The sequence below is a fragment of the Oncorhynchus mykiss genome, chromosome 18 (assembly GCF_013265735.2).
Source record: "Oncorhynchus mykiss isolate Arlee chromosome 18, USDA_OmykA_1.1, whole genome shotgun sequence".
Classification (NCBI taxonomy): Eukaryota; Metazoa; Chordata; class Actinopteri; order Salmoniformes; family Salmonidae; genus Oncorhynchus; species Oncorhynchus mykiss.
The window spans coordinates 10,078,042-10,092,041 of NC_048582.1; the positions used below are offsets into that span (position 1 = coordinate 10,078,042).

Here is a 14,000-nt window from a genome sequence, read left to right on the forward strand (position 1 = left end):
GACTAGCACTGACAACACTGCTGCATTCCAGGTATCATCATAAATACACTACCATTCACAATACTAGGATATCAAGATAAATACACTACCATTCACAATACTAGGATATCAAGATAAACACACTACCATTCACAATACCAGGATATCAAGATAAATACACTACCATTCACAATACTAGGATATCAAGATAAACACACTACCATTCAGAATACTAGGATATCAAGATAAATACACTACCATTCACAATACTAGGATATCAAGATAAATACACTACCATTCACAATACTAGGATATCAAGATAAATACACTACCATTCACAATACCAGGATATCAAGATAAATACACTACCATTCACAATACTAGGATATCAAGATAAATACACTACCATTCACAATACTAGGATATCAAGATAAATACACTACCATTCACAATACTAGGATATCAAGATAAATACACTACCATTCACAATACCAGGATATCAAGATAAATACACTACCATTCACAATACAAGGATATCAAGATAAATACACTACCATTCACAATACTAGGATATCAAGATAAATACACTACCATTCACAATACTAGGATATCAAGATAAATACACTACCATTCACAATACCAGGATATCAAGATAAATACACTACCATTCACAATACTAGGATATCAAGATAAATACACTACCATTCACAATACTAGGATATCAAGATAAATACACTACCATTCACAATACTAGGATATCAAGATAAATACACTACCATTCACAATACCAGGATATCAAGATAAATACACTACCATTCACAATACTAGGATATCAAGATAAATACACTACCATTCACAATACTAGGATATCAAGATAAACACACTACCATTCACAATACTAGGATATCAAGATAAATACACTACCATTCACAATACTAGGATATCAAGATAAATACACTACCATTCACAATACTAGGATATCAAGATAAACACACTACCATTCACAATACTAGGATATCAAGATATATACACTACCATTCACAATACCAGGATATCAAGATAAATACACTACCATTCACAATACTAGGATATCAAGATAAATACACTACCATTCACAATACTAGGATATCAAGATAAATACACTACCATTCACAATACTAGGATATCAAGATAAATACACTACCATTCACAATACTAGGATATCAAGATAAACACACTACCATTCACAATACTAGGATATCAAGATAAACACACTACCATTCACAATACTAGGATATCAAGATAAATACACTACCATTCACAATACTAGGATATCAACATAAATACACTACCATTCACAATACTAGGATATCAACATAAATACACTACCATTCACAATACTAGGATATCAAGATAAATACACTACCATTCACAATACTAGGATATCAAAATAAATACACTACCATTCACAATACCAGGATATCAAGATAAACACACTACCATTCACAATATATAAGAAGCCTAAAAATCCTTCATAATAGCAATCCTGGTCGTGTAAAACCAGGACTGTTCTGCTTTATCTGTTTCCTTTCCTTATTTATTCTGCCCCCCACCTCCCTTTCTTTAATAAAAAATAAATCCTGCATGGGAGGGAGACAAGATCCTGTTGATGTACTGTAATTAGCTTATTAATTGTTCATCGGGTAACTGTGAACGCATCTCTCTCCCTCTCCCTCCAACCCCTTCTCTCCCATTTCCCTTCATCTGAACCTCTCTCTCTCTCCCCTTGTTCACCCCCCCTCCTCCAGCTCTTGTTTACTTTCCTCTCCTCCTCTTGCCTCTATACCAGCCCAACGTCCCCATAGCAGAGACCTATATTTAGATCAGAGGGTCTCTCCTCTCCCCCTCTTGCCTCTATACCAGCCCAACGTCCCCATAGCGGAGACCTATATTTAGATCAGAGGGTCTCTCCTCTCCTCCTCTTGCCTCTATACCAGCCCAACGTCCCCATAGCAGAGACCTATATTTAGATCAGAGGGTCTCTCCTCTCCTCCTCTTGCCTCTATACCAGCCCAACGTCCCCATAGCAGAGACCTATATTTAGATCAGAGGGTCTCTCCTCTCCTCCTCTTGCCTCTATACCAGCCCAACGTGCCCATAGCAGAGACCTATTTTTAGATCAGAGGGTCTCTCCTCTCCTCCTCTTGCCTCTATACCAGCCCAACGTCCCCATAGCAGAGACCTATATTTAGATCAGAGGGTCTCTCCTCTCCTCCTCTTGCCTCTATACCAGCCCAACGTCCCCATAGCAGAGACCTATATTTAGATCAGAGGGTCTCTCCTCTCCTCCTCTTGCCTCTATACCAGCCCAACGTCCCCATAGCAGAGACCTATTTTTAGATCAGAGGGTCTCTCCTCTCCTCCTCTTGCCTCTATACCAGCCCAACGTCCCCATAACAGAGACCTATATTTAGATCAGAGGGTCTCTCCTCTCCTCCTCTTGCCTCTATACCAGCCCAACGTCCCCATAACAGAGACCTATATTTAGATCAGAGGGTCTCTCCTCTCCTCCTCTTGCCTCTATACCAGCCCAACGTCCCCATAGCAGAGACCTATATTTAGATCAGAGGGTCTCTCCTCTCCTCCTCTTGCCTCTATACCAGCCCAACGTCCCCATAGCAGAGACCTATATTTAGATCAGAGGGTCTCTCCTCTCCTCCTCTTGCCTCTATACCAGCCCAACGTCCCCATGACAGAGACCTATATTTAGATCAGAGGGTCTATATTTAGCAGTGGGATGCCTGGGGAGAACAGCACTGAGGAGGGAATGTTCTGTTCTGACTGTTCTCTGACTCAGAGAGTGTGTGTGTGTGTGTGTGTGTGTGTGCACGTGCCACCATTCATGTGCAGCATGCAACAGAAAGGGAAAGCGTACTCTCAGACTGCAACACAAAAAGAACACAGTGTGTGACCCTCAGGTGTCTGTGTGTTTGCATGTGTGTGTGTCTTTGCATGTGTGTGCGGGTGTGTATGTGTCTTTGCATGTGTGTGTGTCTTTGCATGTGTGTGTGTGTGTGTGTGTGTGTGTGTGTGTGTGTGTGTGTGTGTGTGTGTGTGTGTGTGATACAGATCCAGAGAATTCCAGCTGGGCTCCAGCTCTGACGTCATCAGGAGATCTCCCCTCTACACCCTTCACTACTGATCTACTTCAAACCTGACTTCATCAGGAGATCTCCCCTCTACACCCTTCACTACTGATCTACTACAGCCCTGAAGTAATCACGAGATCTCCCCTCTACATCCTTCACTACTGATCTACTGCAGCCCTGACGTCATCAGGAGATCTCCCCTCTACATCCTTCACTACTGATCTACGGCAGCTCTGAAGTCATCTGGAGATCTCCCCTCTACATCCTTCACTACTGATCTACTGCAGCCCTGACGTCATCAGGAGATCTCCCCTCTACATCCTTCACTACTGATCTACTGCAGCCCTGACGTCATCAGGAGATCTCCCCTCTACACCCTTCACTACTGATCTACTACAGCCCTGACGTCATCAGGAGATATCCCCTCTACATCCTTCACTACTGATCTACTACAGCCATCAGGAGATCTCCCCTCTACACCCTTCACTACTGATCTACTGCAGCTCTGAAGTCATCAGGAGATCTCCCCTCTACACCCTTCACTACTGATCTACTACAGCCCTGACGTCATCAGGAGATCTCCCCTCTACATCCTTCACTACTGATCTACTGCAGCTCTGAAGTTATCAGGAGATCTCCCTTCTACATCCTTCACTACTGATCTACTACAGCCATCAGGAGATCTCCCCTCTACACCCTTCACTACCGATCTACTGCAGCTCTGAAGTCATCAGGAGATCTCCCCTCTACACCCTTCACTACTGATCTACTACAGCCCTGACGTCATCAGGAGATCTCCCCTCTACACCCTTCACTACTGATCTACTACAAACCTGACGTCATCAGGAGATCTCCCCTCTACATCCTTCACTACTGATCTACTACAGCCCTGAAGTTATCAGGAGATCTCCCCTCTACACCCTTCACTACTGATCTACTACAGCCCTGAATTTATCAGGAGATCTCCCCTCTACACCCTTCACTACTGATCTACTACAGCCCTGAAGTTATCAGGAGATCTCCCCTCTACATCCTTCACTACTGATCTACTGCAGCTCTGACGTCATCAGGAGATCTCCCTTCTACATCCTTCACTACAGCCCTGAAGTCATCAGGAGATCTCCCCTCTACATCCTTCACTACTGATCTACTGCAGCCCTGACGTGATCAGGAGATCTCCCCTCTACATCCTTCACTACTGATCTACTACAGCCCTAGTACAGCCCTGAAGTCATCAGGAGATCTCCCCCCTACATCCTTCACTACTGATCTACTGCAGCCCTGAAGTCATCAGGAGATCTCCCCCCTACATCCTTCACTACTGATCTACTGCAGCTCTGAAGTCATCAGGAGATCTCCCCTCTACATCCTTCACTACTGATCTACTACAGCCCTGAAGTCATCAGGAGATCTCCCCCTACATCCTTCACTACTGATCTACTGCAGCTCTGAAGTCATCAGGAGATCTCCCCTCTACATCCTTCACTACTGATCTACTCAGTCCCAGTGAATGCGTTCTGTTCTGTGTGTCTACTAATCACCTCAGCCGTATGCCCCTCTCTCAGATTGTAAGTCAGATCATGTTGTATCTCAGTGATGAACTTCTGGGCGTACTCTGGGTAGAGCCAGAGCACCTCTCTGAGCCCCTTCAGACTGATGTACTGCAGGTCACAGTAGGTCAGGGCCTTCACATTGGCATTGGTCTTGATCACCTGCTCCTTGGTCAGGAAGTCAGAGCCGATCAGGTCCCCACGACCTGGGGATACATAGGAAACACACACAGGGAGTCAGAGCCAATCAGGTCCCCACAACCTGGGGATACATAGGAAACACACACAGGGAGTCAGAGCCAATCAGGTCCCCACAACCTGGGGATACATAGGAAACACACACAGGAAGTCAGAGCCAATCAGGTCTCCACAACCTGGGGATACATAGGAAACACACACAGGGAGTCAGAGCCGATCAGGTCACCATGAAGTGATGCAACACACAGACATAAAGACACCCACCCCACACAGATACATGCTAATTTTAGCTCCTTATGTAACGTGTGTACTTGTCTCAACCAATCATGTGTTGTGTACTGGCCTCCCCAAGGTAAACACGTTCCTGTCCTGAACCCTCCATATTAATAACCAACACATCATCTATAATACAGGCCTGCTTCATAATGAATCACAGAGAGACATGTTCCTGTGAAGACAGTGAAGTCTACACACACACACACACACACACAATGATAGCTAAATGGTAAGGACTGGCAGTGAAGGCTGCACAGATGTTTTAGAAGGTTTATAGTCCTACCACCACCTCCAACACCATGACCACCTCCAACACCATGACCACCTCCAACACCATGACCACCTCCAACACCATGACCACCTCCAACACCATGACCACCTCCAACACCATGACCACCTCCAACACCATGACCACCTCCAACACCATGACAACCTCCAACACCATGACCACCTCCAACACCATGACAACCTCCAACACCATGACAACCTCCAACACCATGACCACCTCCAACACCATGACCACCTCCAACACCATGACCACCTCCAACACCATGACCCCCTCCAACACCATGTCCACCTCCAACACCATGACCACCTCCAACACCATGACCACCTCCAACACCATGACCACCTCCAACACCATGACCACCTCCAACACCATGACCACCTCCAACACCATGACCACCTCCAACACCATGACCACCTCCAACACCATGACCACCTCCAACACCATGACCACCTCCAACACCATGACCACCTCCAACACCATGACCACCTCCAACACCATGACCAGCTCCAACACCATGACCACCTCCAACACCATGACCACCTCCAACACCATGACAAAGTAGACATACACAGACGCACCCCCCCCCCCCCCACACACACACACACACACACACTTCCAGTCCCCTACCCAGTATAGCCAGCACTGTGTTGTCCTTCAGCACCTCCATGGACCCAGAGCAGACAAAGTAGATGGCCTGCAGGGCGTCTCCCTGGCGGATGAGATACTCCCCCGGGGCGCAGAACGATGTCTTGATGATGAGGGACAGGGAGCGCAGACACCCCCTACTGGCCGACTCAAACAGAGACAGCTGCAGGAGATCCTTGTTCAGCTGCATGGCGATGTCTGCCCTCAACTCATCTGGGAAGTCTTTCAACAGCTACGGTAGAGGAGAGGAGAGGAGAGGAGAGGAGAGGAGAGGAGAGGAGAGGAGAGGAGAGGAGAGGAGAGGAGAGGAGAGGAGAGGAGAGGAGAGAAGAGAAGAGGAAAGAAGAGGAGAGGAAAGGAGAGATGAATAAAGAACACATTCCACATCTGTCTACTATTCTATCCATCAAAGTTTAACAAATGTAAACTTTTTCACTTCCTCATTCAATGTATTAACCTCATAGAGTAACCATTGGCTACATCTACTTTAATAAGTAAGTTAGCATTGTGTGAGCCAGAACGGCCTATCGGAAACCTATTTTGGATACAAACTCTGTATGGCCGTAACCTAAAATGACAGAGACAGATTGTAACCTTTGACCTGTTCACAGCCTGAGGTCAGATCATAAAACCTGGTAGCTCACCTCGCTGACGTCGATGCCGTTGTTGACGGACCAGGTGGTCTGGAAGCACTCCATCATGCGTTGCTCCAGGGCCTTGGGCAGCCCGTGGACACGGATAAAGTCCTTCAGGTCCTTGGTACGTGTGTGGTAGAGGGAGCGCCGAGAGTACATCCTCTGGATGATGGCTGTCACGTTACCGAATACCACAGCATGCATCAGGGCTGGGGGAGAGGTGGAAGGGTGGAGAAGGAGAGAGCGAGGGGTGAAGAGGGAGGGGGAGAGAGCGAGGGGGAGAGGTGTAGAAGGAGCGGGAGAGGGAGGGGTGGAGGGGTGGAGAAGGAGAGGTGGAGGGGTGGAGAAGGAGAGGTGGAGGGGTGGAGAGGGAGGGGTGGAGAGGGAGGGGTGGAGGGGTGGAGAGGGAGGGGTGGAGAAGGAGGGGTGGAGAAGGAGCAGGAGAGGGAGGGGTGGAGAGGTGGAGGGAGGTGTGGAGAGGTGGAGGGGTGGAGAGGGAGGGGTGGAGAAGGAGGGGGAGAGGTGGAAGGGTGGAGAAGGAGAGGTGGAGGGGTGGAGAGGGAGGGGGAGATGTGGAAGGGTGGAGAAGGAGAGGTGGAGGGGTGGAGAGGGAGAGGGGTGGAGGGGTTGAGAGGGAGAGGGGTGGAGGGGTTGAGAGGGAGAGGGGTAGAGGGTTTGAGAGGGAGAGGTATAGGGGTGGAGGGGTTGAAAGGGAGAGGGAGAGGGGTGGAGGGTTGGAGAGGGAGAGGTATAGGGGTGGAGGGGTTGAAAGGGAGAGGGAGAGGGGTGGAGGGTTGGAGAGGGAGAGGGGTAGAGGGTTGGAGAGGGAGAGGTATAGGGGTGGAGGGGTTGAAAGGGAGAGGGAGAGGGGTGGAGGGTTGGAGAGGGAGAGGGTTGGAGAGGGAGAGGGGTGGAGGGGTTGGAGAGGGAGAGGGGTTGAGAGGGAGAGAGAGAGGGAGAGGGGTGGAGAGGGAGAGGGAGAGGTGGAAGAGTGGTTGATTGTCTTCACTGGTTCAGCACAGTGCTAATTTGATGGAATTGTTGTTGATCAATTACTGGACAATTGATATTGGTGAACAGTTAGTGGATTCATTCATACAGCCATCCACTCTCCTGCCCTCCCTCTATCCATTCCTCAATCCCACCCTCCATCCCTCCTTCATCCCACCCACCCTCCCTCCCTCCCTCCTTTATCCTACCCTCCCTCCATCCATCCACCCTCCCTCCTTCATCCCACCCTCCATCCATCCTCCCTCCCTTCCTCCCGCCGTCCATCCCACCCTCCCTCCCTCCCTCCCTCGATTCATCCCTCCCTCCCTCCCTCCTTCCTTCATCCCACCCTCCCTCCCTCCCTCCCTCCCTCCCTCCATCCATCCATTCCCCTCCATCCCTCCCTCCCTCCCTCCCTCCCTCCCTCCCTCCATCCATCCCTCCCTCCCTCCCTCCCTCCATCCATCCATTCCCCTCCATCCATCCATTCTTGTTTTCTACAGTAATCTCTAAGGATGTGGTCTGAGTTGCAACCCTTTCCAGGGCTCAGACTGGCACAATCTTGGCATCAAAGTGCTTCCTAACTGGCATCCTGCTCTGCCCAGCTGCCTCCGTTGCCATAGCGACATGTCACGGTGTGTCCCTGACACTAGACTGTTTTGGGAGGCAATCCTCAGTTAATCAAAGAGCAAGCTGAGCACGAGAGGCTTCTAACTCTCAACATATTTATTTTGCTGTCAGACCTCTTCCAATCTGTCGTCTGTGTGTGGACCACTGGCCTCCTACTAGCTACAGACCTGAAGTCAACATCACATCAACATCACATCAACATCAGTGTGTCTGACCTCCTAACACTGAGTCAGTGTGTCTCACCTCCTAACAGTGAGTCAGTGTCTCACCTCCTAACACTGAGTCAGTGTGTCTGACCTCCTAACACTGAGTCAGTGTGTCTGACCTCCTAACACTGAGTCAGTGTGTCTGACCTCCTAACAGTGAGTCAGTGTCTCACCTCCTAACAGTGAGTCAGTGTCTCACCTCCTAACAGAGAGTCAGTGTGTCTGACCTCCTAACAGTGAGTCAGTGTGTCTCACCTCCTAACACTGAGTCAGTGTGTCTGACCTCCTAACAGTGAGTCAGTGTCTCACCTCCTAACACTGAGTCAGTGTGTCTGACCTCCTAACAGTGAGTCAGTGTGTCTGACCTCCTAACACCGAGTCAGTGTGTCTGACCTCCTAACACTGAGTCAGTGTGTCTGACCTCTTAACACTGAGTCAGTGAGTCTGACCTCCTAACACTGAGTCAGCGTGCCTCACCTCCTAACAGTGAGTCAGTGTGTCTCACCTCCTAACACAGAGTCAGCGTGTCTCACCTGACACTGAGTCAGTGTGTCCCACCTCCTAACACTGAGTCAGTGTCTGACCTCCTAACACCGAGTCAGTGTGTCTGACCTCCTAACACTGAGTCAGTGTGTCTGACCTCCTAACACTGAGTCAGTGTGTCTGACCTCCTAACAGTGAGTCTGTGTCTCACCTCCTAACAGTGAGTCAGTGTCTCACAGAGATTCAACAGAGATTCAGTGTGTCTGACCTCCTAACAGTGAGTCAGTGTGTCTCACCTCCTAACACTGAGTCAGTGTGTCTGACCTCCTAACAGTGAGTCAGTGTCTCACCTCCTAACACTGAGTCAGTGTGTCTGACCTCCTAACAGTGAGTCAGTGTCTCACCTCCTAACACTGAGTCAGTGTGTCTGACCTCCTAACAGTGAGTCAGTGTGTCCCACCTCCTAACACTGAGTCAGTGTGTCTGATCTCCTAACACTGAGTCAGTGTGTCTGACCTCCTAACACTGAGTCAGTGTGTCTGACCTCCTAACACTGAGTCAGTGTGTCTGACCTCTTAACACTGAGTCAGTGAGTCTGACGTCTTAACACTGAGTCAGTGTGCCTCACCTCCTAACAGTGAGTCAGCGTGTCTCACCTCCTAACACAGAGTCAGCGTGTCTCACCTGACACTGAGTCAGTGTGTCTCATCTCCTAACATTGAGTCAGTGTGTCTGACCTCCTAACACTGAGTCAGTGTGTCTGACCTAACAGTGAGTCAGTGTGTCTGACCTCCTAACAGTGAGTCAGTGTGTCCCACCTCCTAACACTGAGTCAGTGTCTGACCTCCTAACACTGAGTCAGTGTCTGACCTCCTAACTGTGAGTCAGTGTGTCTCACCTCCTAACACTGAGTCAGTGTGTCTCACCTCCTAACACTGAGTCAGCATGTCTCACCTCCTAACACTGAGTCAGTGTGTCTGACCTCCTAACACTGAGTCAGTGTGTCTCACCTCCTAACACTGAGTCAGTGTCTGACCTCCTAACACTGAGTCAGTGTCTGACCTCCTAACTGTGAGTCAGTGTGTCTCACCTCCTAACACTGAGTCAGTGTGTCTCACCTCCTAACACTGAGTCAGCATGTCTCACCTCCTAACACTGAGTCAGTGTGTCTGACCTCCTAACACTGAGTAAGTGTCTCACCTCCTAACAGTGAGTCAGTGTGTCTGACCTCCTAACACTGAGTCAGTGTGTCTGACCTCCTAACACTGAGTCAGTGTGTCTGACCTCCTAACACTGAGTCAGTGTGTCTGACCTAACACTGAGTCAGTGTGTCTGACCTCCTAACACTGAGTCAGTGTGTCTGACCTCTTAACACTGAGTCAGTGAGTCTGACGTCTTAACACTGAGTCAGTGTGCCTCACCTCCTAACAGTGAGTCAGCGTGTCTCACCTCCTAACACTGAGTCAGTGTGTCTGACCTCCTAACACTGAGTCAGTGTGTCTGACCTAACAGTGAGTCAGTGTGTCTGACCTCCTAACAGTGAGTCAGTGTGTCCCACCTCCTAACACTGAGTCAGTGTCTGACCTCCTAACACTGAGTCAGTGTCTGACCTCCTAACTGTGAGTCAGTGTGTCTCACCTCCTAACACTGAGTCAGTGTGTCTCACCTCCTAACACTGAGTCAGCATGTCTCACCTCCTAACACTGAGTCAGTGTGTCTGACCTCCTAACACTGAGTAAGTGTCTCACCTCCTAACACTGAGTCAGTGTGTCTGACCTCTTAACACTGAGTCAGTGAGTCTGACGTCTTAACACTGAGTCAGTGTGCCTCACCTCCTAACAGTGAGTCAGCGTGTCTCACCTCTTAACACAGAGTCAGCGTGTCTCACCTGACACTGAGTCAGTGTGTCTCATCTCCTAACACTGAGTCAGTGTGTCTGACCTCCTAACACTGAGTCAGTGTGTCTGACCTAACAGTGAGTCAGTGTGTCTGACCTCCTAACACTGAGTCAGTGTGTCTGACCTCCTAACACTGAGTCAGTGTGTCTGACCTAACACTGAGTCAGTGTGTCTGACCTCCTAACACTGAGTCAGTGTGTCTGACCTCTTAACACTGAGTCAGTGAGTCTGACGTCTTAACACTGAGTCAGTGTGCCTCACCTCCTAACAGTGAGTCAGCGTGTCTCACCTCCTAACACAGAGTCAGCGTGTCTCACCTGACACTGAGTCAGTGTGTCTCATCTCCTAACACTGAGTCAGTGTGTCTGACCTCCTAACACTGAGTCAGTGTGTCTGACCTAACAGTGAGTCAGTGTGTCTGACCTCCTAACAGTGAGTCAGTGTGTCCCACCTCCTAACACTGAGTCAGTGTCTGACCTCCTAACACTGAGTCAGTGTCTGACCTCCTAACTGTGAGTCAGTGTGTCTCACCTCCTAACACTGAGTCAGTGTGTCTCACCTCCTAACACTGAGTCAGCATGTCTCACCTCCTAACACTGAGTCAGTGTGTCTGACCTCCTAACACTGAGTAAGTGTCTCACCTCCTAACACTGAGTCAGTGTGTCTGACCTCTTAACACTGAGTCAGTGAGTCTGACGTCTTAACACTGAGTCAGTGTGCCTCACCTCCTAACAGTGAGTCAGCGTGTCTCACCTCCTAACACAGAGTCAGCGTGTCTCACCTGACACTGAGTCAGTGTGTCTCATCTCCTAACACTGAGTCAGTGTGTCTGACCTCCTAACACTGAGTCAGTGTGTCTGACCTAACAGTGAGTCAGTGTGTCTGACCTCCTAACAGTGAGTCAGTGTGTCCCACCTCCTAACACTGAGTCAGTGTCTGACCTCCTAACACTGAGTCAGTGTCTGACCTCCTAACTGTGAGTCAGTGTGTCTCACCTCCTAACACTGAGTCAGTGTGTCTCACCTCCTAACACTGAGTCAGCATGTCTCACCTCCTAACACTGAGTCAGTGTGTCTGACCTCCTAACACTGAGTAAGTGTCTCACCTCCTAACAGTGAGTCAGTGTGTCTGACCTCCTAACACTGAGTCAGTGTGTCTGACCTCCTAACACTGAGTCAGTGTGTCTGACCTCCTAACACTGAGTCAGTGTGTCTGACCTAACACTGAGTCAGTGTGTCTGACCTCCTAACACTGAGTAAGTGTCTGACCTCCTAACACTGAGTCAGTGTGTCTCACCTCCTAACACTGAGTCAGTGTGTCTCACCTCCTAACACTGAGTCAGTGTGTCTGACCTCCTAACACTGAGTCAGTGTGTCTGACCTCCTAACACTGAGTCAGTGTGTCTGACCTAACAATGAGTCAGTGTGTCTGACCTCCTAACACTGAGTAAGTGTCTGACCTCCTAACACTGAGTCAGTGTGTCTCACCTAACACTGAGTCAGTGTGTCTCACCTCCTAACACTGAGTCAGTGTGTCTGACCTCCTAACACTGAGTCAGTGTGTCTGACCTAATACTGAGTCAGTGTGTCTGACCTCCTAACACTGAGTCAGTGTGTCTCACCTCCTAACACTGAGTCAGTGTGTCTCACCTCCTAACACTGAGTCAGTGTGTCTGACCTCCTAACACTGAGTCAGTGTGTCTGACCTAATACTGAGTCAGTGTGTCTGACCTCCTAACACTGAGTCAGCGTGTCTCACCTCCTAACAGTGAGTCAGCGTGTCTCACCTCCTAACACCGAGTCAGCGTGTCTCACCTCCTAACTGTGAGTCAGTGTGTCTCACCTTCTAACAATGAGTCAGTGTGTCTCACCTCCTAATACTGAGTCAGCGTGGCTCACCTCCTAACACTGAGTCAGCGTGTCTCACCTCTTAACAGTGAGTCAGCGTGTCTCACCTCCTAACAGTGAGTCAGCGTGTCTCACCTCCTAACAATGAGTCAGCGTGTCTCACCTCCTATGAGCATGGTGCAGATGGAGAAGATCTTCTCTGAGTCGGTGTTGGCTGAGACGTTTCCGAAGCCCACGCTGGTCAGACTGCTCAGAGCGAAGTACAAAGACGTCACGTAGGAGCTCCTCACTGACGGCCCGCCTCCTAGCGCCGCCCCCGAGACCCCTGAGCCATTCACCTGGCTCCGCCCCGCCTCGCTGACGTTCCATTGGCCGGAGCTGAAGGACGAGGAGAAATCCTGTCCAATCGGCTCTGACCCTGATGTGTTCCAGTGATTGTAATTGGCTGCCAACCCATTCGTTCTAGAAGTGTGCAGCGAATCAGTGACTCCGAGGAACGAGGTTAAAGGTGACAGGAAGTAAGGGGTGTCGAGACGTTTTGCCAGTTCATGAAGCCAGCCTGGGGAGATTAGAGAACAGTGTTAATATTTATATCACTTAGTAGAAATGTCACAGTAATGCAAATTCTCCTGCAGTTACTTAAAGACCTTTAAGTAGATTGCTGCATTAACATGTAAACCAGACCCAAAGGACACAGTGATTATTTGTGTGTGTGTGTGTGTGTGAGTATGTGTGTGTGTGTGTGTGTGTGTGTGAGTATGTGTGTGTGTGTGTGTGTGTGTGTGTGTGTGTGTGTGTGTGTGTGTGTGTGTGTGTGTGTGTGTGTGTGTGAGTATGTGTGTGTATGTGTGTGTGTGTGTGTGTGTGTGTGTGTGAGTATGTGTGTGTGTGTGTGTGTGTGTGTGTGTGTGTGTGTGTGTGTGTTTGTATGTGTGTGTGTCTGTGTGTGTGTGTGTGTGTGTGTGTGTGTGTGTGTGTGTGCGCATCCGTGCCTTGAGTGCAGTGGTCAGTTGATACTGACTTCTTATTCAGTGTTAATTTATCCTGTACATGCAGAGCCAGACAGCACTGTCTCTCTAGTCCCTGGAGTTGTACATGGTGCTGCAGTATGTTCTGTATGCAGACCCTGTCCATGGTGCTGAAGTATGTTCTGTATGCAGACCCTGTCCATGGTGTTGAATATGTTCTGTATGCAGACCCTGTCCATGGTGCTGCAGTACGTTCTGAATGCAGACCCTGTCCATGG

The 14,000-nt window shown here is 49.0% G+C and overlaps 1 protein-coding gene across 1 annotated transcript in view; it reads right to left on the reverse strand.

Moving 5' to 3' along the window:
* The window catches only part of LOC110497040 (potassium voltage-gated channel subfamily H member 3-like), a 43,498-nt gene that overhangs the window by 3,767 nt on the left and 25,731 nt on the right, over positions 1-14,000 (reverse strand). Inside the window, exons 8-11 of the mRNA XM_036951767.1 lie at positions 12,918-13,313; positions 6,710-6,909; positions 6,048-6,297; positions 4,649-4,863 (exon numbers count right to left, since the gene is read on the reverse strand). Of these exons, the coding sequence (XP_036807662.1) occupies positions 4,649-4,863; positions 6,048-6,297; positions 6,710-6,909; positions 12,918-13,313 (1,061 nt within the window). The remainder of the gene's footprint in view (positions 1-4,648; positions 4,864-6,047; positions 6,298-6,709; positions 6,910-12,917; positions 13,314-14,000) is intronic.